This window comes from Schistocerca serialis, chromosome 4 (assembly GCF_023864345.2).
Source record: "Schistocerca serialis cubense isolate TAMUIC-IGC-003099 chromosome 4, iqSchSeri2.2, whole genome shotgun sequence".
In the NCBI taxonomy this organism is placed as follows: domain Eukaryota; kingdom Metazoa; phylum Arthropoda; class Insecta; order Orthoptera; family Acrididae; genus Schistocerca; species Schistocerca serialis.
The window spans coordinates 647,856,524-647,881,717 of record NC_064641.1 but is presented as its reverse complement, the minus strand read 5'-3'; the positions used below and the strand labels follow the sequence as shown (position 1 = coordinate 647,881,717).

At 44.5% G+C, this 25,194-nt stretch overlaps 1 protein-coding gene across 4 annotated transcripts in view; it reads left to right on the top strand.

Annotated features, from left to right (window-relative positions):
* Positions 1 to 25,194, top strand: part of LOC126475507 (glycoprotein-N-acetylgalactosamine 3-beta-galactosyltransferase 1-like) — a 363,292-nt gene that overhangs the window by 313,310 nt on the left and 24,788 nt on the right. For 3 of the 4 annotated variants that reach the window (XM_050103417.1, XM_050103416.1, XM_050103418.1), the window contains exon 4: positions 15,283 to 15,392. In XM_050103417.1, coding sequence (XP_049959374.1) covers positions 15,283 to 15,392 — 110 coding nt within the window. The remainder of the gene's footprint in view (positions 1 to 15,282; positions 15,393 to 25,194) is intronic. The other variant, XM_050103419.1, reaches the window with a different exon arrangement.

Genomic DNA, 25,194 nt, shown 5'->3' with positions numbered 1-25,194 from the left:
GCACTCAGCATTGTAACGGCGTTGTCACCATACCCACTATTCCTCAAATTGGGCCTAAACGCCTGATGGGTTGTACAAGTTACGCCCATAGTGCGTCCCCATCTGCACCTACGATCATGATGGACTTTCCATGGCACCTGAAATCCAGCACGGTAGCCAGCCTGTTGTGGTGGGGTCGTCATGTACCCTCTAGGTTGTAGCCCCCTGACAACGCAGGGATCGCACTGTCGATACCTGAGCTGCACCCTCCCCATGTCGGCCAAGGAGTAGATGCCCGTCTCCTTGGGGCATCAGGACTCCCGGCAACGGTCATCCTGCCAGGTGGCCCTTGCTGAGGCTGGGTGGCGCCTGTGGGGAGAGCCCCTGGTCGGACTGGTTGGCATCGGGGCGGACATTTCGCAGATGAAATGTCAACACGTATCAGGTCGCTCTGCGGCCGAGTCTTTCAAAAGGAAAGGTACTGTCTCTGGTTATGGTTCTCCTGCCCTTTCCCCCTTGGCCACTCCCTGGGAGGAGGGACAGGCCCGCCGGCTTGGGGCGAAGTACTTCCCCCGCTATTTGGTCTGTTCTCGAACCGATGGGGGGGATGTTCGCCACCTCCAAGCCCACGTTCTTTGTTCAGCACATCGAGGACATCTTCAGGGAAATCGAGGCTCTCAGTAAGATGCGTTCGGGGTCCGTTCTTATAAAGACCACCTCCGCCACACAGTCGGCGGCGCTCCAGGCGTGCGACCGACTAGGGGACATCAGTGTCCATTGTCCCGCATCTGGCACTGAATAGGACGCAGGGGGTTATTTTTCATCGGGACCTCCTGCTGCAATCTGATGAGGAGCTCAGGGCCAACCTGGAGCACCGAGGCGTGCATTTCGTCCGGCGAGTCCAGTGCGGCCCCAAAGACCATCGCATCGACACCGGGGCCTTTATCTTCGCCTTTGAGGGGGACGTTCTCCTGGAGAAGGTAAAGGTGATGTGCTACCGGTGCGACGTGCGACCTTACGTCCCGCCTCCTATGCGCTGTTTTCGGTGTTTGCGCTTTGGGCACATGTCGTCACGGTGTGAGGCTGAGCCCCTTTTCGTGACGAACATACATGCACCCCACCACCTCGGTGCGTTAATTGTCCTGGCATCCACTCGCCTAGATCCTGAGACTGCCCCGCGTGTCAGAAGGAGAAGAAGATTCAAGAACTCAAAACTTTGGATCGTCTCTCTTATTCTGAGGCCAGGAAGAAGTATGACCGCCTCCATCCCGTGACGTTGACCACTTCGTTTGCCTCAGTCGTGTCCACTCCTTCCACGGTATCCTCACCCCTATCCTGTCCCCCCTCCACCTCCTCCCCCCATCCGGGGTCTCTGCCTCCGCCTCCCAAATCCCTCCATTCCAAATCCTCCTCCCCCGCGGCCCCCGCCCCCTGTGCCCCAGGGGCCACCCTTCCTCCTCCCCCCCCCTCCCCCCCGCCGCCTGAGAAGCAATCCTCTTCTCAGGCGTCCATCGGGGAAACGTTCCGGATCCCAGCTTCCGAGGTCCGGCGTTCCAAAATGGACCCCGCGCGTGAGGACCTTCTTCGGGTCCAGCCCACCATCCCTGTGCCTCCTCGGACTTCCAAAAAGGCCTCCAAGAAGAAGTCTCTATTCCCCCTCTCCACCCCGGCGCGTTTCGTCTGACGCTCCATCCGTGAGTCGCTGCTCCCGGCCGTCCTCAGTTTCGCCGGGACTCTCTGCTGCCAGGCGCTCAGTTGGCCTCTCGTCGGCAAATGATGCCCCTCCTACACAACCCGGGACAGCGGCCGCAGCTGGCGACGACTCGATGGAACAGGATCCGCCTACCGCCGGTTGTAGCATTGTTCCCTCGACACCTGGCCCTCTGCGGCCGTCGAGGTGACCAGCTCTTCCCCCGTCTCGTTCCCCCTCTTTTTTGACTAGCGATGGCCTTGTTACATTGGAACATAAGAGGTATTCGATCTAATCGGGAGGAATTACAATTGCTCCTCCGCCTGCACTGTCCGCTCGTCCTTGGTCTCCAGGAAACCAAGTTGCGCCCGCCTGACCGTATTGCCTTTACCCACTATACCTCGGAGCGGTATGACCACACCCCTGTGGACGGTATCCCAGCTCATGGTGGGGTCATGTTGCTCGTCGGGCTGACATGATGCACCTGATTGTTCAGCTTCCTCCGCCGTTTTTATTGTTTGGCGACTTCAATGCCCATCAACCCCTTTGGGGCTCTCCTGCATCCTGTCAAAGAGGCTCACTCTTGACGGATGTCTTCAACCATCTCAATCTTGTCTGTCTCAATACTGGCGCCCCGACTTTCCTCTCGGACTCTACTCATACCTACTTCCACTTGGACCTCTCAATCTGTTCTACCACTCTTGCCCGTCGGTTCGAGTGGTATGTCATTTCTGACACCTGTTCGAGCGACCACTTCCCCTGTGTCGTTCGTCTCCTGCACCACACCCCATCCCCACGTCCTTCGAGCTGGAACATACCGAAAGCTGACTGGGGACTTTACTCCTCACTGGCGACCTTTCCGGACCACGATTTTCTCAGTTGTGACAGTCAGGTCGAATACCTCACGGCTGTTATCATCAATGCTGCCGAACGTTCCATTCCTCGTACTACCTCTTCTTCACGTCACGTTTCCCTCCCCTGGTGGAATGAGTCTTGTAGAGACGCTATCCGTGCTCGACGACGTGCTTTACGCACCTTTCGCCGCCATCCTACGTTGGTGAATTGTATTGGATACAAACGACTCCGAGCGCATTGCCATAGAGTCATCAAAGACAGCAAAAAAGCTTGTTGGGCCTCTTTCACCAGCTCCTTTAATAGTTTTACTCCCTCTTCTGTCGTTTGGGGTAGCCTGCGCCAGCTGTCGGGCATTAAGGCCCACTCCTCGGTACCTGGCCTGACCTCAGGTAATGAGGTCCTTGTTGATCCTGTGGCTGTCCCCAACGCCTTCGGTCAGTTTCTCGCGGAAGTTTCAAGCTCCGCCCATTACCACCCTGCCTTCCTTCCCAAGAAAGAGACAGAGGAGGCTCGGTGACCTTCCTTCCACTCGCTGAATCTGGAAACTTATAATGCCCCCTTTACTATGCGGGAACTCGAACGTGCGCTTGCACTGTCCCTGTCCTCTGCTCCGGGGCCCGATGCCATTCGCGTTCAGATGCTGGCACACCTTTCTCCGGCGGGCAAAAGCTTCCTTCTTCGTACCTACAATCGCGTCTGGACCGAAGGTCAAGTCCCCATGCATTGGCGTGACGCCGTCGTTGTTCCTATACCCAAACCCGGGAAGGATAGACACCTTCCTTCTAGTTACCGCCTCATTTCTCATACAAGCTGTGTCTGTAAGGTGATGGAGCGCATGGTTAATGCTCGGTTAATCTGGATTCTTGAATCTCGACGGCTACTTACCAATGTCCAATGCGGCTTTCGTCGCCGCCGCTCCGCTGTTGACCACCTTGTGACCTTGTCGACATTCATCATGAACAACTTTTTGCGAAGGCGCCAAACGGTAGCCGTGTTCTTCGATTTGGAGAAGGCTTATGATACCTGTTGGAGAGGAGGTATCCTCCGCACTATGCACAGGTGGGGCCTACGCGGTCGCCTGCCCCTTTTTATTGATTCCTTTTTAACGGATCGAATGTTTAGGGTACGAGTGGGTTCCGTATTGTCCGACGTCTTCCTCCAGGAGAACGGAGTGCCTCAGGGCTCTGTCTTGAGCGTAGCCCTTTTTGCCATCGCGATCAATCCAATTATGGATTGCATTCCACCTAATGTCTCAGGCTCTCTCTTTGTTGATGACTTCACGATCTACTGCAGTGCCCAGAGAACTTGCCTCCTGGAGCGCTGCCTTCAGCGTTGTCTAGACAGCCTCTACTCATGGAGCGTGGCAAATGGCTTCTGGTTCTCTGAAGAGAAGACGGTTTGTATCAACTTTTGGCGATATAAAGCGTTCCTTCCGCCATCCTTACATCTCGGTCCCGTTGTTCTCCCATTCGTGGAAACAACTAAGTTTCTAGGGCTCACATTGGACAGGAAACTCTGTTGGTCTCCGCATGTCTCTTATTTGGCGGCCCGTTGTACACGTTCCCTTAATGTCCTCAGAGTTCTTAGTGGTTCATCTTGGGGAGTGGATCGCACTGTCCTGCTTCGCTTGTATCGGTCCGTAGTCCGATCGAAGCTGGATTATGGGAGCTTCGTCTACTCGTATGCTTGGCCATCCCTCTTACGCCGTCTCAACTCCATCCACCATTGGGGGTTATGTCTTGCGACCGGAGCCTTCTACACTAGTCCTGTCGAGAGTCTTTATGCTGAAGCTGCCGAATTACCATTGCCCTACCGACGCGACGAACTGCTGTGTCGGTATGCCTGCCGGCTGTTGTCAATGCCCGACCACCCCTCTTATCAGTCCTTCTTCGCCGATTCTCTTGACCGTCAGTTCGGGTTGTATGTGTCTGCCCTGCTGCCCCCTGGAGTCCGCTTCCGTCGCCTGCTTCGACAATTGGATTTTGCCTTCCCTACCACCTTCAGAGAGGCTGAGAGCCCGACACCACCTTGGCTGCAGGCTCCGGTTCATATTTATCTCGACCTCAGCTCACTCCCGTAGGAGGGTACTCCGGCTGCAGTGTATTGCTCACGGTTTGTCGAACTTCGTGCTCGACTTGCTGGTCACACCTTTATTTACACCGATGGCTCCAAAACTGACGATGGTGTCAGCTGTGCCTTTGTTGTCGGGGCCATCACATTTAAATACTGGCTCCTCGACCAATGTTCCAGCTTTATGGCCGAGCTTTTTGCTCTCCATCAGGCCGTTCAGTATGCCCGCCGCCACCGCCATTCATCGTATGTACTCTGCTCTGATTCACTCATTGCTCTTCAGAGCCTTGGAGCTCCCTATCCGGTCCATCCATTGGTACAACGGATCCAGCAGTCCCTCCATTCTTTCGCTGATAATGGCTCTCTTGTCAGCTTTCTGTGGGTTCCCGGACATGTAGGAGTGCCTGAGAATGAGGCTGCTCATGCTGCAGCCAAGGCTGCAGTCGTCCTGCCTCGGCCAGCCTCCCATTGTGTCCCGTCATCTGACGTTCGTGGGGTCGTTTGTAAGAGGCTTGTGTCGTCGTGGTGGGATGCTTGGTCATCCCTCCAAGGAAACAAGCTCCGGGCAGGAAAACCGCTCCCAACTGCTTGGACGACCTCCTCCCGACCGTCTCGGCGAGAAGAGGTCCTTCTGACCAGGTTGCGGATTGGGCATTGCCGGTTTAGCCACCGCTACCTGCTCTCCGGTGACCCAGCCCCGCAGTGCCCTTGTGGTCAAGCACTAACAGTGCGCCATGTTTTACTGTCGTGTCCCCGCTTTAGTCAATCTCGTGTTGTCCTGTCCCTGCCATCTACTTTACCGGATATTTTAGCTGATGACGCTCGAACAGCTGCTCGTGTTCTGCGTTTTATAACTTTGACTGGCTTGTCCAAAGACATCTGACTTTTTACTTATTTTATCTGCATCTTTGTACGGACTTTCTGGTGTCCCCCCTCCCCTTGAGTTTTACTAGATTCCATGTGCTCTAACACTTGTGACTGGGCGCTAATGACCTCTGTAGTTGAGCGCCCTTAAACCCCACAAAAAAACGAACAACCCTCCTACAGCTCTATAAGGCCTTAGTTCAGTCCCATCTCGACTACGGGAGCGTGGTGTACGACTCAGCAGCACCTTCAACATTGCAGATCCTCGACCCGATTCTCTATTGTGATGTCAGACTGGCGACAGGTGCCTTCTGCACTAGTCCGGTGACTAGCCTTCTTGTAGAAGCTGGAATCCCTCCCCTACGATTCCGCTGACAATAGTTGCTTGCGTCATACATCGCCCGCGTCCATGCCTCGTCCGACCACCCAAACCACAGGCTACTTTTTCCATCTTCTGCACTCCCCTCCTCACGACGGCGGCCTAGGACGGGTCTCTTGATCACGGTCCGCGTTCATTCCCTTCTCTTGTCACTCGAGTCCTTTCCCCTTCATCCACCCTTCCAGCCCTCTCCTTCTACCCCTCCTTGGTCCCTCCCTCGTTTGCGGCTTTGCTTGGATTTGTCCTGCGACTCCAAGTCCTCCGTTCCACCTGCCAATCTTCGTCGACAATTCATGGCTCTTCTTGCCTCGTTTCATGATGCAGATGTAGTCTACACCGATGGTTCTGTGGTCGATGGACGCACTGGGTTTGCTTTAATCCACGGCGACTATGTTGAGCAGCATTCCCTGCCTTGTGGGAGCAGTGTTTTCACTGCGGAGCTGTTTGCTCTTTATTGTGCACTCGCTCACCTTTCCTCCTGCCCTGGGGAGTCATTTGTCATATGCTGTGACTCCCTGAGTGGATTGCAAGCACTCGACCAGTGTTTTCCTCGGGACCCTCTGGTGCACGGTATTCAAGATGCTGTTTTTGCTCTCATGGAGTGTGGTCGTTCAGCGACGTTTGTGTGGACGCCAGGCCACATCGGCATTCCAGGAAACGAACATGTCGATCGGTTGGCCAAGCAGGCCACCACTTCGCCACGCCTGGAGCTTGGTCTCGTGAAAAGAGACCTCCGGTCAGCCCTACACCGCAATGTCCGCGATATCTGGAGCTCTGAATGGTCTGTCTTGAGCATGCCAAATAAGCTCCGCGTGGTAAAGTCATCCATGGCTGTATGGAACTCATCCTTGAGGAGCATGTGTAGGGACTCAGTTGTTCTCTGCCGTCTCCGAATTGGACATACGCGGTTGGCCCACAGCTATCTCCTTCGCAGTGAGAACCCGCCCAAGTGTCGCTGTGATGCAGGGCTCACAGTGGTCCATCTTCTGATGGACTGCCCCCTTTAAGCCCCATTGCGGCAGTCCTTTAATTTAGCAGTTCCACTTCCTTTAATTCTAGGCGACGATTTCTCTATAACTGACTCAGTTTTACGTTTTATCCGAGCAGCTGGGTTTTATCACTCACTCTAGTGTGGGTGCTCTCACATGATTTCTCAGGCTACACCCACTCCAGCGACTTTTGATTGTGACGTGGATACCAAAATAGTGTCTTTTCTGGTAACAAGTTGGGTTGGTACCTCTATCAATGCTTTCCAGCTGAGGGTTCTTCATTTGTAGTTGAGTGGTTGATCTTTTACCTGATCCATCAACCACTGTAGTCTGTTTTAATCTAGTCAACTATTTGCTCTGCTCCTTTTAAGTGTCCTCTATTTTGTGTTATTGTGGTGTTCATTTTAGCTCTGTACCCCTTGGTGTTTCCTCCCTCTGGGCGCAGAGGTTACGCTTTTACTGTATAGGCCTTTTACAAGTATGTCTGTCGGGAACAGGGGACTGATGATCTTGATGTTTAGCCCCCATCAACCCCAAAACCAACCAACCAACCAACAATCGGTCAACGATAATTTCAATGGAAGTTACGTGTTTTGGGTGAACAAGGCTTGTGGTTTACATATGCATTGTTGGTTTATATGTGGTCTGTATAATCACTTTTGAGACAGTGCTATTGCACTGAATTATGTTGTTGTTTTTGTTGTGATCTTCAGTCTGAAGACTGGTTTTGTGTAGCTCTCCAGTTTGTCTGTCCCATGCAAACCTCTTCATTGCAGCATAATTACTGCAATGTGCATCCATTTGCCACGGGGTGTACTGTATTCATACATGTGTCTCTCTCTATAATTTTTACACTCTACCCTTCCCTCTATTACAAAATTGCATATTCCTTGAAGCCTCAGGGTGTGTCCTATTAACTAATCCATCCTTTTAGTCAAGTTGTGCCATAAATTTATTTCCCTTGCAATTCAGTTCAGTACCTCTTCTTAGCTTATCTGACCTGCCCACATAAAATTCAGCATTTCACCACATTTCAGAAGCATCTATTCTTTTCTTGTCTGAAACGTTTGTCATCCTTGTTTCACTTCTGTACTAGACTACAGTCCACACAAGTATCTTCAGACAAGACTTCCTAACACTTAAATTTATATTTGATGTTAACAAATTCATCTTCTTCAGAAATATTCTTCTTTTTATTGCTGGTCTTTTATATCCTACTTCAGCCATCATCACTTCTTATGCTGCCCAAATAACAAAACACATCTACTACTTTAGTCTCCCTAATTATTTCCCTCAGAATTTTATGATTTAATTTCACTACATTGCGTTTCCTTGTTTTACCTTTCATTGATCATTATCTTGTATCCTCCTTTAAAGACACAGTCCATTCTGTTCAGCTGCCCTTACAAGTCCTTTGCTGTCTCTAACAGAAATTCAATGACATCAGCAAACCTTAAAGTTTATTTCTTCTCCATGAACTTTAATTTCATCTCCAAATTTCACCATGCTTTACTCTAAAGCTTTCTCAGTGTACAGATGGAATGACATCAGGAATAGATTGGGATAACTACTACCCTATCTCACTCTCTTCTCAACTACAGCTTCCCTTCCGTGAACTTCAGCTCTTATAACCGTAGTGTAATTTCTGTGAAAGTTATATGTAATCTTTCACTCCCTGTATTTTATCCTTACTACTTTTAAAATTTTGAAGAATGTTGTATAGTCAGCATTGTCGAAAGCTTTCTCTAAATCCCCAAATGTTACAAATGTTAGTGCCAACGGCCTTGCTGCAGTGGTAACGCCAGTTTCTGTCAGATCACCGAAGTTATGTGCTTCCAGGCTGGGCTAGCAATTGGATGGGTACCATTCAGTATGCCAAGCGTTGTTGGCAAGTGGGGTGTACTCAGCCCTTGTGAGACAAACTGAGGAGTTACTTGGTAGAGAAGTAGCGGCTCTGGTCTGGTAAACTGACATATGGCTGGGAGAGCAGTGTGTGAGCTGAGGATGACACAGTGGATGGTCGCTACCATTGGGCCTTCATGGCCTGTTTGGGCAGAGTTAGGTTAAGTTACGTTATAAATGTTAGTTTGCCTTTCTTCAACCTATCTTCTAAGACACAGTGTGGAAGTGAGAACCAGTTCTGGCATTTTATTCGCCTTTAATCATAGTAAATTTGTTATCTTCTGCTATTATTTGAGTTCACTATATTCCACCTCCTTCAGGTAATAAGAAATTTTTATTGTATATGAGATTATGAATGTCCAACTTGAGCATTGAGTAAGCTCACACTGAAATTAAAGGTTTTATATGAATTCACATTTTACATGTGCACTGTCCAGACATATTAATGTGACCGTCACCTATCAACGTGCAGCACCACTCACAGATGGCGGGTGGTGACACTAGCAATGGAGGGAATATAAAGCATGTCCGAGGGAAAGGGGGGTGGGGAGCACACAGAAAACAGTGCTGTCACTGCTGTAATGCAGAAATAGAGCAACTTATTTGATGTCCTAAAGGTCATGATTATTGGCTATCGGGCTAAGGGTGTAAGCATTTCTGAAATGCCCAAGTCTGTAAACTGTTTGTATGTCACTGTTGTTTAAGCGTACCATGCATGGCAATATGACGCTATCTAAATCCACTGCCGAGGCACTTGTGGTGCACCACAGACCGTAGGTGATAGGGGTGAATGGCAACTGCCAAGATGTGTACTGGTGAGTAGATGTGCACCTGTTGAGCAACTGACTGGAAATGAATCAAGGGGCTACCAACATTGTTTCCTCAATAACCATTCAGTAAACATTACTGCATATGGGTCTCCATAGCAGGTGCCTGATTCATGCTCCCATGATGACTGCTGGTCATTGGGGATGAAGGCTAGAATTTGTGCACTTATACCACAACTGGATGTCCACTGAGTGCTGACAGATGGCCTTTTCAGATGAGTCATGTTTTATGATCCATCGGATAAATGGCCCTGCAGTAATCATAATAAAAGTCCAGGCCAAATGAGGGAGCATTATGGCCTTGGGAATGTTTTTGTGGCATTCCATCGGTTACCTCGTCATTCTGGAAGGCACAATGGATCAACACAAGTATGTTTTTATCCTTGGATACCATGTCTACTGTATAAGCAGTTGTTTTTCCTCAGCACGAAGACATCTATCAGCAGGAGAACACAATGTGTCACACAGCTCACAGAGTACATGCGGGATTCAAAGAGCACCAGGACGAGTTAGCCACACTCCCGATTTAAGCCCAATCAAGAATCTGTGGGACCACCTTGTTCGGGCTGTTTCTGCCATGGATCCTCAGTCGAAAACCGTAGTGCAACTGCCCACGGCACTGGAGTTGGCTTGGCTCCATAACTCTGTCGGTACCCTCTAGAACCTCATTGACTGTCTTCCTGTCCAACTGCGTAAGGTGTTATTCAGACTGGGCCATTTATGTTATAATTTTTGTTAACTAGCTGCTCCGTGGTTAAGCATAGAATATAGTATTCTGACATCCTCCTTGGCACTCCATAACGTATTACTAGTCACATAAAGCATATGCTGTGACTGAGGGATATCTGCTGACAAACTCTATCCACTGCTCACTGCCCAAGGAGTACCTAAAACAAACAATAATATATAAAACAAATATTTGAAATTACACAGGCTATTATCTACATAAAAATAACTTTTAATTTTGGAACTATAACAAAATTGCTTGTGTACATGCTTCCTCATTTATAGAAGACAAGGGGACAGAAAATTTTGCGACTCTAACCTTTGTGATCAAATTTTGGAATTTAATTCACCAAGTTCCACTCCACAGATGCACGATCAGTATTACTTCACATGCTCTTACATTTTTCTGTAATCCATACAGATCTTCCTCAAGGTCAGCTTCTACCAGTTTTTCTATTCTTTTGCAAATAATTTGCGTCAATATTTTGCAACCAGGGCTTATTCAAGTGATTGATTGGTAGTATTTGCACCTGTCAACGATTGTCTTCTTTGGAATTAGAATCAATTTTTCTTGAAGTCTGAAGGTATTTACTGGTACCCTGTCTCCTATATCTTGCACACTAAGTGGAATAGTTTTGTCACAGCTAGCTCTCCCAAATACCTGAATAATTCTAAGGAAAAGTCATCCAATTGAGGGACCCTGCTTCCACTTAGATTTTTCAGGACTCTGTCAAATTTTCATTGCAGTATTGTATCTCCCCCATCTCATCTTCACTTACTTCCTCTTCTCTTTTTATAATATTGTTCTCAAGGTTGTTTTCCTTGTATTGATGCTATACATTCTCCCTCAGTCTTTTAGCTATCCTTTCTTTACTTACAAGGGAACCTCTCCATCGCACCCCCCTCAGATTTAGTTGTAAGTTGGCACAGTGGATAGGCCCTGAAAAACTGAACACAGATCAATCGAGAAAACAGGAAGAAGTTGTGTGAAACTATGAAAAAAATAAGCAAAATATACAAACTGATTAGTCCATGCGTAAAATAGGCAACATCAAGGAAAGTGTGAGCTCAAGAGCGCCGTGGTCCCGCGGTTAGCGTGAGCATCTGCGGAACGAGAGGTCCTGTTCAAGTCTTCCCTCGAGTAAAAAGTTTAATTTTTTTATTTTCTGACAATTATCAAAGATCAGGCAATCACACATAATTAACTTCGCTCTCCAATATTCCAGGACATGTTCAGATTTGCTTGGACATACACAGGATTTGACGGTCTACACACGGAAAAATATGAAAACGTTAAAAACATATGTTTTGACAGAGCACAGGGAAAACTGTGCGACTGTGAAACTGTTGCATTCATTTGTTGCATTTTATGTGACAAACTCTTATGTTTTCATCACTTTTTTGGGAGTGATTATCACATCCACAAGAAAACCTAAATCGGCCAAGGTATTGTGTCGTATAGATTATACCAGATGGATTTTCCTGTGGAGGAATCGGTTGATCTATGACCTTGCGATCAAATGTTTTCGCTTCCCATTGGAGAGGCACGTCCTTTCGTCTACTAATCGCACGGTTTTGCGGTGCGGTCGCAAAAAACAGACACTAAACTTATTACAGTGAACAGAGACGTCAATGAACGAACGGACAGATGATAACTTTGCGAAAAGAAAAAAATTAAAATTTTCACGTGAGGGAAGACTTGAACCAAAGCCCTCTCGTTCCGCAGCTGCTCACGCTAACCATGGGACCATGGCGCCCCTCAGCTCATGTTCTTCTTGATGTTGCCTATCTTGCGCATGGACTACTCAGTTTGTATATTTTGCTTACTTTTTTCATAGTTTCATACAACTTCTTCCTGTTTTCTTGATTGATCTGTGTTCAGTTTTTCAGGGCCTATCCACTGTGCTAACTTATAACTAAATCTGAGGGGGATGCAATGGGGAGGTTCCCTTGTTAGTACTGGCTTACCATCTGAGCGGTTGATATTTGTACAGCTGATTCTCTTTCCTTCAAAGATCTCTCTTAATTTTCCTGTAGGTGACAGCTATCTTTGCGCTAGTCATGCATGCAACAGCCTTGCATTTGTCCTCTAGCCATTTGTGCTTAGCCATTTTGCACTTTCTGTCAATTTCGCTTTTGAAAAGTGTGTATTTCCCTTTGCCTGATTCATTTGCTGCATGTTATAGATTCTTATTTTGTCACTTAAATTCAGCAATCTCCTGTGTTATCTGAGGATTTCTACTAGGCCTTGTCTTTTTTTGCCTATGTGATCCTCTGTTGCATTCACTATTTCATCTCCCACCACTTCACCTTCTATTGTATTGCTTTCCCCAGTTCCAGTCAGTCACTCCTAATACTGCTCTGGAATTCTCAGCATCTGCTGGTTTCTTAATTTCTCCAGGTCTCATCTCCTTAAATTTCTACATTTCTGTAATTTCTTTAGTTTCAATCTGCAGTTCATTACCAATAAATTAAGGTCACAGTACTTATTTGCTCCTCAAGGTACATAACAGTTTCAATTGAGGTTTTGAAGTCTTTATTCTACTTCTATAAAATCAATATAAAACCTCCCACTATATCCAGGCCTTTGCCATGTATACAGCTTTCTGTCATGATTCTGAAACCAAGTGTTAGCAGTGATTAAATTATGCTCTGCAGAAAATTCTACCTTGCGGTTTCCTGTTTTAGCCCCTTTCCCCATATTTTCTCCTGATATTTTTCCTTGTCTTCAGTTTTCCAATCTTGAGTTCCAGTCCCTTATTACAATTAAGTTTTCCTCTCCTTTAACTGCCTTAATAATTGCTTTCATCCCTCCATACAGTCTTTTAAGTCTCTTCTTCAGCTGCAGAGCTAGTAGGCATATTAACTTGTATTACCATGGTTGATGTTGGCTTCGTGTCTGTCTAGACCACAATAATGTTTTCACTATACTGTTCATAGTAACTTACCTGCATTCCTATTGTCTTATTCAATATTAATACCACTCTTGCATTTTGTATTGATAACCCTGTACTGACCTGACCAGAAGACTTGTTCTTCCTGAAACTAAACTTCACTAATTCTTTGTATCTATCTTCAGTTTACCCATTTCTCTTTTTAATTTCTGTGACTTACCTACCCGATTAAGGGATCTAGGTTATCATGCTTTGACTTGTATATTGTCATCAGTCTTTCTTTTGTCAGTTGAAGATATCCTTCTGAGTGGTCCACACCTGGAGGTCCAAACAGAGGACTAGTTTAACTCTGTAATATTTTACTCAGGAGGACATTGTTATCATTAAGCTGTACAGAGAGCTGCATGCCAATGGGAAAAAGAAAATAATGGCTGTGGTTCCAACTTGCTTTCAGCTGTTCACAGTACCAGCACAGCATACCACGTTGGCTAATTTTACAAGGACACCATCCAGACTGTTGCCCCTGCAACTGCTTGAAAGACTACTGCCCCTCTTAAGAAACCATGGGTTAGTCTGGCCTCTCTACAGACACCCCTCTGTTGTGATTGCACCTACGGCACATATATTTGTATTTTTCAAACACAAAAGCCACCCCACCTCAGCAAAGTCCATGGTTCATGGGGGAATTTTCCTGAATTTGTGAAATATCATGTTATCTATTATGCAAGGAAAATGAATCTGTTGCACAAATGCTGCCTGGGTGAAGGGTTGGGTTACTGGCATGTCCTGGTGGTAAGAAGCTGCAGTGGGTGGTGGTTCTAGGTCAGGACAATGCCAGTGGTTGACAACTCATGAGACATTGTTGTGACAACTTGGGGGTAGATGTCTGTCTGATGCCCAAAGGTACCTGTAGAACAATATGACAATATTTAAAATTTATTGTCCACAGAGTACAACAGTTGGTACATTGATAGCACAAGTGGGAGAGGTGGCAACGTTCCACTGTGAAATGTGTGGGTCAGCACTTGGTGCACAGTTGGGCAGCATGCTGACTCAGTTACATGAGGCTGGTGACATCACCTGTGTTAGTGGGCAGACATGTCCACACCAAACAAGGCTGTCCCATGACCCTGTCATAGATGTCTGTTGGTTCTGCTAGTACCATGTGGAGCTGTGCAGAGAAGTGCCATGGCCACTAATCAGGAGAGAGAGACTGGTACTATCAGATTATGCCACAGGAATGGTGGTGGGTGGCAGCAATTGCACACCCTCATGACGATGGATGACAATCTACTACCAGATCCTGCTAGTTAGGCCTTCAGAAGGCCTGCGGGTGGTGATGGCCACAGCTTCCATGAGTCTTAACTTGGTAGGTGGCACTACAGCTCACAGTGACCAAGTTCCTCCAGACAGGACTTCCTGCTCCATGGAAGGCTGAAGGCAACTAGCAGAAGATCAATTGACTTAGGCCTCCTCCCTTGACAGGGTAGCTGCAGACTGAATGAACAGTGCTCCTTCAAAACAGAAGTAGTATTTATGCAGGGTTGGCTTGTGTGCTCCGGCATGGTGATGTGTCAGTGAGACATCCTTCATCCTAGTTTTTGTGTTTGGTCAGTTCTCTTGGTCACTTTAAGATTTCAATTGGGCAACATGCTCTTTCTGCCATGTCAATAAACTGAATAGTTACTCTTGCATCTGACTTGAGCTATATTTTGGCACTTTGCACATGCACCATTGTATTGATGTTGTTCTGCTGCCATGATGTCATTTTGCTACATTGCTGGACCTGGAGCTCAGCTCGTTCAGGATGATGCAATAGCTTCGATGTTCACTGCTTCTCCGTCAGCAGTCCTTTCTCATTGGTATTTGAACTGGCTGTTGACCCATTCTGCTTTGCCTCTGGCATTGTCAGGGACGAATTTTGAATTTTTCTGGCTGCACCATACTACTCTGCTGTGTGACATGTTGTTTGATTGTGTGTTTTTTTTTCTGCTTGTGCAGAAGAAACATCTTACAGCTAGCCAGATTAATATAATTCCAAATCAGAATGCTTTTACAAAAAATGAAAAATATTATATCAGGGTAATGATAGATGTTATTTTTTTAGCAGGCCAATGTACTCTCATGACCCACATCATCACAGTGATTTGGACAATATCCAAGGACCGGACATTGGCTCATTTGGTGTCCACAGCCACGAAGAAGAGTTTCACAAAGGTCAGTCTATCAATTGACAGCATGTCTGCACACAGTTTTGGCTCTTGAAGTATGTCAAAAGTTTTGATCGTGTATTTGAATCGTAACTGCCTTTATAGAAAGTATATAATTTTATGAGTTTTGAGTGGAAGTTCACCTGACAAAGCAGTTACAGTTTTTCTTCTCTGTAGACTAGAGACTCAATGTAACAGTGTCTCTAACAACTGTGGGATTTTTCTGTGGGTTGAATTCAAACCATTATAGATTTATTTTTAATTTGCTTTTTGCAGTTTGTAGTGCAGATGAAACTGTGTTTCGTTTTTTGAAAAAAAATTAATGTATCTTGCACAGCATGTCTTCTGAGTTTTCTAGAGCATTGTCTTTAGTTGGAGAGTGCAATACCAAAATGGGTTTCAGTGATGACATTATAAAAGTCCTATACATGGATCACATTAGAATAAAACAGAGCTTTTTGTAAAACATCATCCATATATTGATGTGACTTGTTTTACGTTGACCAGCCTATTGCGCTACCATTTCTAAGCTGTTATGTGTCAAAATTGTGTCTTTCATTTACTGATCTCTTACAGCATTTTAATAGTGATTTATGTTTATGGAATCTTATTGCATGGTTACAACTGTCAAAATCTTAAAAATGGCTATGAATTAGTAAGTGTGTAAATCTGAAGCGGTTGGAAAAAAAATCAGCCAACCAGTTACAAAACAAAGGTTTATTAGTCCTCGGCGTAGGTTTTGATACTTCTAACTATATCTTCTTCAGGAGCAGTGGGCTCTAAAAATGTATATAAACAGTTACAAAAATTATTTTTATGAAATAAGTAAAATATTTTTAAGCTAAGGGTACTCACTTGTTACAACACATGATAGTACATTAGATTAGCTGAAGACGAGCAGCTCTTGTCATACATAACACTGATGAAAACAAGAATTATCCTGAGCCATGGTTTTAGATAGCAGCCAGATTACATTAAGCATACTTCAGAATGAAAGCTCACTGGTAAATGACCACAGGTAGAGGCTCTTGTCAACATAAAATTATAACAGGAGTCACAGGATAAAATATTTGCACAAGTTAAGTTTGCTTCATGCCAGAAACAGAGGCCAACTGCTACAGATATACAGGCTCAAGTGACCAAGAAAAATTGGGCTGCAGAGGGCGCTAAATACATGCATGTAAGAACTGATCCTTGGTTTTGTTAAATAACAGCATTTTACATTAAAGTAAGCATGAAGTTTCCTCCACAAGGCTACTAAAAATGGAATAGATTTACTGGTATACTTTACGTATAAAATTACTAATACATTTGCTGACAGAGTAATAAATTCAGCATGCAGAAGATAGAGTTCTATTTACAACAAATCAGTGTTACAAATGTATGGAGAAAGCAGAGCAAATATAGGGTAAAACAGTCTCACTAAAAAAAAAAGAGGGGGGCGGGGGACGTTCACTTATCACTATGGAAGCTTAAGCGATAAGGAAAACAGGAAAGCAGCGGGTGCCAATACGAGGGTTGAATGAAAAGTAATGCCTCCACCTTCATTAATTGATGTTGGATGGGAATATTACAATGAATCAAATGCAGAAATAATCCTTAGAATGTGGTCTTTAATTACCAAAAATTCACTTTTCCACGTAACCACCAGCAGTTGGATACGTTTCTGCCAATGATGAACAAGTTTTCTGAAGCCATCACGGAAGAAGTCAACACGCTGTTTCTGCAACCACAGTCTCACAGTTCTCTCAAAGTCTTAATCAGAAGCATAATGATGTCCCCGCAGATCGTCTTTCATTATTGGGAACACATGGAAGACAGACGGTGCTAAATCTGAACTGTATGGAGGATGCTGTATGGTGGTGAGATTCAGTCTCTGAAGTTCTGCTGTGGTGGCACATGAAGTGTGTGGTTTGGCATTGTCATGCTGCAGGAAAGCATTTCCCTTTTCCTTTCGGGCCCTTGTTAGCCATCTTTTCAGTGTTTGCAGCATTGTGATGTAATGCTCTGAATTTATAGTTGTTCCACAATCAAGGAAATCAATATGGATAACACCATCTGCATCCCAGAACACTGCCCATGATTTTTTCAGCTGAGCCCTGCAGCTTGAATTTTTTTTTCTGGGACGAGTCTTTGTGTTGATATTCCGTAGACTGACGTTTCGTCTCTGTGTCATAATGGTGTACCAACATTTCGTCTCCTGTCAAATTGAATGGAGAAAGGCATCACCTTCATTCTCGTAATGTGAGAGGAGTTCCTGGCAAATTGCAAGTCTGTGCGCTTTCATTTCGGGAGTCAGCATCCGGGGTACCCAATGTGCACAGATCTTCCGATAGCCAAGCAAAGCAATAATATGACACACACGTTTTTGTGAAATGCCAGTTGTGCTTGCAATTTCTCTCTGAGTGATACGATGATCATCCTGAATCAATCTGTCAACATTTTGCTTGTGAAACTCTGTGGTTGCTGTCACAGGACATCCAACTCTCTGTTTGTCACACAAGTCAGATGTGCCTACCTCAACATCTTTAAACTTACTCACTCAACAACGCACCGTACTCACATCAACACAATCAACATAAACTGCTTTCGTTCTCTGATGAATCTCCTATGTGGTGACACCTTCTGCTGTCAAGAAATCAATGACTGCACATTGCTTAAATTGCATTGACCGACTGTCTGCACGTGGTTCCATACTTTATACTGTAACAACACAACTGGTCAATACTAAGGCTTCCCTGCAACTGGAGCTGTAGAGAAGAGGATACGGAACAATCCAGTACCTGCCACATACCAGTGCTGCCAACTGAGTTACGGAAGTGGAGGCATTACTTTTCAGTCAACCCTGGTATATGCGCGTAAACACTGCGTCTTCCAGGTGTTAAGTAGCATAATTTTACATTGAATCAATGTGAAAATCTCTTATAGAAGGCCAGTAATAAATGCAATAATTTGAGAGGTATACATTAAATATAAAATTATCTGTGAAACATTTATGTAGTAAATTAAAGTTATACTGCACATAGTGTGCAAAGATAACTGTTGTAACCATGACTGGAACGGTCGCGGGGTTGCTGAGAATGAATGCGTGGTGGGACCAAATGGGAGCAGCATGCGAACAAACAGGGAAAGACGGACACGATCAGCGATGGACAACCGAGCAAGACCTAACAAACAACAACACGCAAATAGTAATGAGGTCACAAGCGAAGCCTCATGAATCCACAACGTTCACTTGTACAGGAAACCAAGTAAACACGCTGTCTGTAGGCGAGATGTTGATAGACTAACGCGAATATCAGACTGCCTGCTGAGTTTTTTAATAGAGGTGGAGCCCCTCCATGCCCACACCGGCATGAATGCCAACTCAAAAGGTCTACTGCCATCTCTGCGTAAGGGTTAGTTTTCACTAGAGTGAGGTGTCGCAAGATGTGGGTACTGCGATGTTTGCGTACATCTGGTTAAGTTTAACCATAAATACGGGCTCATCTGGAGATAGATTGGGTCAAAGTCGAATGAAGGGTAGCAGTTTGAAGGGCAGTGGAAACCAAATACCAAGGCAAGAGCCAAGGGAAAAGAACCTCTGTGATAGTTAGGTCGGTTGGTAAGAGCAGTAGTGGGTGTCTTGCTGCCTGTAATAGGTCATGCAAGGGTAGGCTTTGTTAGTAGTGGGTATCATGCATGTTGATACCTTTGACATTGTGTGGTGGTGTTGCTCAGCGGCTGCTGCTGGGTACTGGTGTTGAACTTTTGATCAGTGTCAGCAATCTGCAACAGTTAGATTTATCATCGTTTTTGTGTCTGGTAGGTCATATATTGGATGCACAGTGTAGGGTGATGTTGGCAATTTGTTTGTGCGCCAGTGGACGAGCTTGTCGGTTTCCCTGCTGTGGCTTGTTGGTCGGCTCTAATAGCAGCTGGTAATTTCCAGTCAATATTGCTGATATGCAGGTGCTTGCCAACTTTTGTCGCTTGTTGGTGTATGTTAGCATGCCATAGGTGGTTAGGCCCTAGCTAGTAGTGTTTTCGTCGCTTATGCTTCCACCTATGGCTGTGCCTGCTGAGTGAGAGGCAGGCGCTTAAATACCTGATAGAGTACATTGTTATTGGCTGCTGGGACCACATACTCCACCGTGGCGCCCTCACATTACATGTGGGCCAGGGGCACGCGTGCAGTCACAGCTTATGGCATAACGGCTGGAGAGACCTCTAGTGGTAATTGAGGTCCATGCCATCTGGTGCGGTTTCAAAACGCGTGGCACTCGGTACAAGAATAACCATTACAAAAAATTACTTCTATTACCAAAAAGGATGGGGGACAGAATACAGTGGATAAAGTTACATCACAACAACAAAAATGAGAACCTTCTGCTTAACTGTACCGATGCCATTTTTGGAATAACAACTGTAGAAACATGTGTTGATAAGGCCTCGAAAAATGAAACCTAATGATATGAAACGTCAGTAGCTTAACAGTAGGGAAAAATATTTTGCGGAAAATGGCACATTCACTGATATTAGTGGTCATTGGTAAACACATATTATGTGATTGTGAGCAGTGGTTTAAATCCATCAAGGAAGTGCTAGCTCATGAGTTGCAACTGAGCGTTCAAGTATTTCCATTTCCTTTAGCAAGAGACAGGAAAATACAGATCTTGCTGTTACTCTGGGAGGACTTACTTCACAATTGCAACCTCTTGATGTCTCAGTAAATAAACCATTTAGACTGTACATGAGAGAGGAATGGAACCAATGGTTAATGGATGCAACCCAACGCGAATTCATGCTGAGGGAAGTCTGAAAGCGGCCTACAATCAAGCGTGTCCATGGATAAAAGAGTCATGGTTTAGAGTGCAGGATGAGTAATGTTCTCAATGGCAGTGAGGACCATCTTATATACGAAGAGGATAATGATGATGATGAAGAGGTTGAAGAAGAAGAGGGGATTTTAAAGGTCACTTCAGTTTTTATAAACTAAGAATTTTTTTTCTGGCTTTGCAGTTTAATAATAAAAATGGTAGAAATGTTATTTTTTTTTTTAAAAAAAAAAAAAAGGTTAAAAATTAAGGTGTATCTTATAGTTCATAACGTCTTATAGTCTGTAAAATTTGGCAATACTACTGCAAGCAGAGTGTAAGTAAAAAGTCTTTACTATTATTTTACAAACAGTGTAATCTACAACACAGGCTCAGAACTCCATGCCTCAGAACATTTCAGATGGGATCTCAACAGACAGTTCATATGGATAGAATCACCATTTTCTAATGTATACTTATAATTGATTATAATCTCTTATGTAACTCACTCTCTTGACATGTGCATTTCTGTCACTATCATAAGACAACACTATAAGAATCAGTTGTTATGAAGTGGTCGTAAGTCCATAAAACTAGAGTATAAGAAATTCAGAGAAAGATGTTTAATACTTAAATTACAAAATATGTGAAGTAACAATACCAGAGAAGGAAATTTGCTACTCACCATATAGCGGAGATGCTGAGTCGCAATAGGCACAACAAAAAGATTCACACAATTAAACCTTTCGGCCATTAAGGCCTTTGTCAGCAGGACACACACACACACACACACACACAAAGTGCAACTTGCACGCACGTCTGCAGTCTCAGAGAGCTGAGACCACATGTGAAGTACTAGAATATTATGCCACTAGTGTGGACATTAAATGTACACCCTTAAATCTTCAGTATTTATTTTCATATCCTTACAGTCTGTTTTATATTATCTCGAACCCGTGACAATTTTGAACCAAATTAAAATAAATAATAGGACAGTGACAACATATTGAGATAATGTATTAAGAAACAGAAATTACAAACTATATTACAGCACAAATATTGCTATATCTGCAAGCTTCATATATTTTCATCATCTTCAACTGTTGTAGGCCGGATGAATAAAGCAACATGAAAATTTTTGTGCTCCTTGGGGATGTAATATTCTATTTCTTTTACATTGTGTAACTTAAGCTCATTTATAGGACATTTCTCAACATGTGCTGAAGTTGTCGGAGGCTGAGGTTTCGTTAGGGATTTTAAAAATGTGGACAAGGTTCAAGTCAATCAATCAGTGAATGGTCTGGTTACTATTACCCCTGGGTTGTGACTGCCATACTCAAACATACTGTCTGTAATGGTATGCATTGAAGTTGACTTTCTGTGACCTATATTTTCCCATTGTTTCTATAGTCTGGTTATAGCGTTTAAAAAGGATGTGGCCACCAGTCGTTAAAATTTTTAATAATTTTTAATAACGTTATGATCCTTAAATTATCTAACAATGAATGTGTTCTTTTTATTGGAAGAGTCAGAAATAAGTTCACTATATTCTTTGACCATGTAAACTCTGCCAGTTTGTCATAACTTTCTTTTTATTCCTCCAAACATCCTATCACATGACAGGAAAGAGTGCCCCTTGATAGGAAGGTATTGAAATATTTTTTCAAAGATCCCAAGTCCTTCTAAAGCTGTTAGGAATTGGTCCACTTTATTGGTATGGTGCCAATGTTAAAGTCGTAAATACAAAAAATAAAGAACAAGAGTTGCCGCAGGTAAAGTGCTTTGTGAACTGGAATGCAGGTAAGTGGTACAGTCTACATAAAATCCTTGCATATGCCTTTCAAATCAACATTTTGGATGCTCTTTGCCTGTACAGCCTCTATCTTTGTAGATAACTTTTTGGTACTGTGAATATAAAGCTTTCGCTCAGCAATGATCGTTCTTTTAGCTGAATCACAAACAAAACTGGTTTTCAGTTTTGTTTTGAGTTCCTTACAGTAACCACAAACATCTTTTTGAGGTGAACCGAAACTGTAGTTAGAATTCTCAAGGAAATTTTTTCAATACAACCCATAATTTACATATACATCTGGGTACTTCTCTGAACATTGAGAATGCATGATCTTTACATTCCAACCTGCCTTCAAATATGTAATGTCTCTATTTGCATAGTGAGTAACTTTTACTTCAAACGATTCAGTTGTTCTTTTATTTTATCAATCATATTTCCTTTTATAGTTCTGATTCTGCTTCCCATGCTCTTACATGTTTTTTCTATTGGAGTATTTCATAAACCAACATGTCTCCTAATCTTCAAATCCTTCTGCCACTCCTCAGCCCAAGAATACTAATAAATACTTTTTACATAACAAAATTGTCTTTCCCTGAAACTGAGCATGATATTTGAAATCCTTCTTGCTGCTTCTCAGAAATATCTTCCCATGGACTTCTGCGAGTAATTGCCATAACTTCCAAAATCCCTGTGGATATTCATCTTTGATCCCAAATTCCTTAGATATTACCAGGATCTGGACTCTGTCAATCTCATCAATGGCATCAAAACAGCAATGTTTACAGCTACAATAAAAGAGATTGGCATTTAGAACAAACAGAGGAAACATCTACATCTACTTCTACATCAAAATCCATACTCTGCAAACCACTGTGAGGTGCATGGCAGAGGGTACACCCCATTGTACCACTTATTAGAGTTTCTTCCCATTCCAGTCACATATGGAACTCTGCAGCCAAGATAATATGCTGTGTCCTCTCTACCCAAAAGTCGTCACTCCAACCTTAAATCTCGGTTGACAATAATCCTAGGTGTGGTACTTAGTTAAATGTTTTTCAGAAATCAAGAAATGCTGCATCTACCTGACTGCCTTGATCCAAAGCTTTCAGTACATCAAGTGAGAAAGTGCTATTTGAGTTTTACCTGATAATTGTTTTTGGAATTCATGCTGGTTAGCATTGAGTAGGTAATTCTGTTCAACATACCCTTTGAGCTCAGAATATAAGATTCTACAACAAATCGATGTCAAGAATATGGGACAGTAGTTTTGTGAATCACTTCAACTACCCTCTTTGTAGATGGGTCAGACTTGTGGTTATCTTTTCCTCAAGAACTGGGCACTGTGTTTTGTTCATAAGCTCAATGTATTATTATACAGGGTCATGGTGAGTCAAAAAGGACTTCACAGCTTTGGAATGATATACAAATTTGAGATAACTTACAGAATTGGTAGATGTGTAGTTTTGTAGCAAACAACCTTAAGTTTGATTTACATAGTGCATTAGTATCCCATTCCACCACCAGTAGTGCCGATGTAGTGCACAGTTGAAACGGCTAATTTCACTGGTATGGAGTATGCTTGCTGTGTGTTTTAGTTTCATGAAATGAACTCTGCAACAGTTGTTCAGTGTAAATTTCCCACTGAGTGTGCTGGAGAATCTTCTAGCAGACTTACCATCTATTCTTGGCAGAAGAACTTTATTGAGATGGGCTGTTCACTGTGACACTGTAAATAACCATTTCACCCACGTTGTTGTTGATTATGTTGGACAGGACAGGGAGAACTTTGCCCACAGTCCACAAAAATCAACACAACATGCATCTTACTAGACTGGCCTTCCACAAAAAACTGTTTGGCGAGAAACGCGGAGACATTCACACTTGAAACCATACAGATTAACAATGGCATGTCGCGTTAGTGATGCAGATAAGGTTGCTTCTGGGGAGTTCTGTGCGGAAATGTTGCATCAGATACAGAATGACGAGGAGCAGAAAAGAAGAGGAGCAGAGAAAGTGAAAAGACTGGTGGATGTGCTGGTCGGGAGTGATGAACAATGAGGATGAGGGGACGTGAATTGGGAAGAGGTTGTAGGAAAGGGATGCAGAAACTGTTGGGTGGAGCAGAGAATATGCGGGCAATAGGTTACCGTAGGTTGAGGCTGGGATGATTTTGGAAGAGGAGAACGTTTGGTAACACCCATATGTGCACTTCAGGAAAGCTGGTGGTGGAGGGGAGGATCCATATGGTCTAGGTTGTGAAGCAGCCATTGGAATCAAGCGATAACTCTAATACCCAGTAGCATGCCCTCTCGCATTGATGCATGCCTGTATTCGTCGTGGCATACTATCCACAAGTTCATCAAGGCACTGTTGGTCCAGATTGTCCCACTCCGCAACGCCGATTCGGCATAGATCCCTCAGAGTGGTTGGTGGGTCACATCGTCCATAAACAGCCCTTTTCAATCTATCCCAGGCATTTTCGATAGGGTTCATGTCTGGAGAACATGCTGGTCACTCTAGTCAAGCAATGTCATTATCCTGAAAGAAGTTATTCACAAAATTTGCACAGTGGGAATGCGAATTATTGTCCATGAAGACAAATACCTCGTCAATATGCTGCCAATATGGTTGCGCTATCGGTCGGAGGATGGCATTCACGTATCGTACAGCCGTTACGGCCCCTTCCATGACCACCAGGGCAGATGTCGGCCCCACATAATGCCATCCCAAAACAGCAGGGAACTTCCACCTTGCTGCAAACGCTAGACAGTGTGTCTGACGCATTCAGCCTGACTGGGCTGCCTCCAAACACGTCTCCGACAATTGTCTGGTTGAAGGCATATGTGACACTCATTGGAGAAGAGAATTTGATGCCAATCCTGAGCGGTCCATTTGGCATGTTGTTGGACCCATCTGTACTACTCTGCATGGTGTCATGGTTGCAAAGATTGATCTCGACATGAACGTCAGGAGTGAAGTTGCACATCATAAAGCCTGTTGCACACAGTTTGTGTCATAACATGATGTACTGTGGCTGCATGAAATGCATTATTCAACATGGTGGTGTTGCTGTCAGGGTTCCTCCAAGCCATAATCCATAGGTTGCGATCATCCACTGCAGTAGTAGCCCTTGGGTGGCCTGAGCGAGGCATGTCATCAACAATTCCTGTATCTCCTCCATGTCTGAACAACATCGCTTTCATTCACTCCGAGATGCCTGG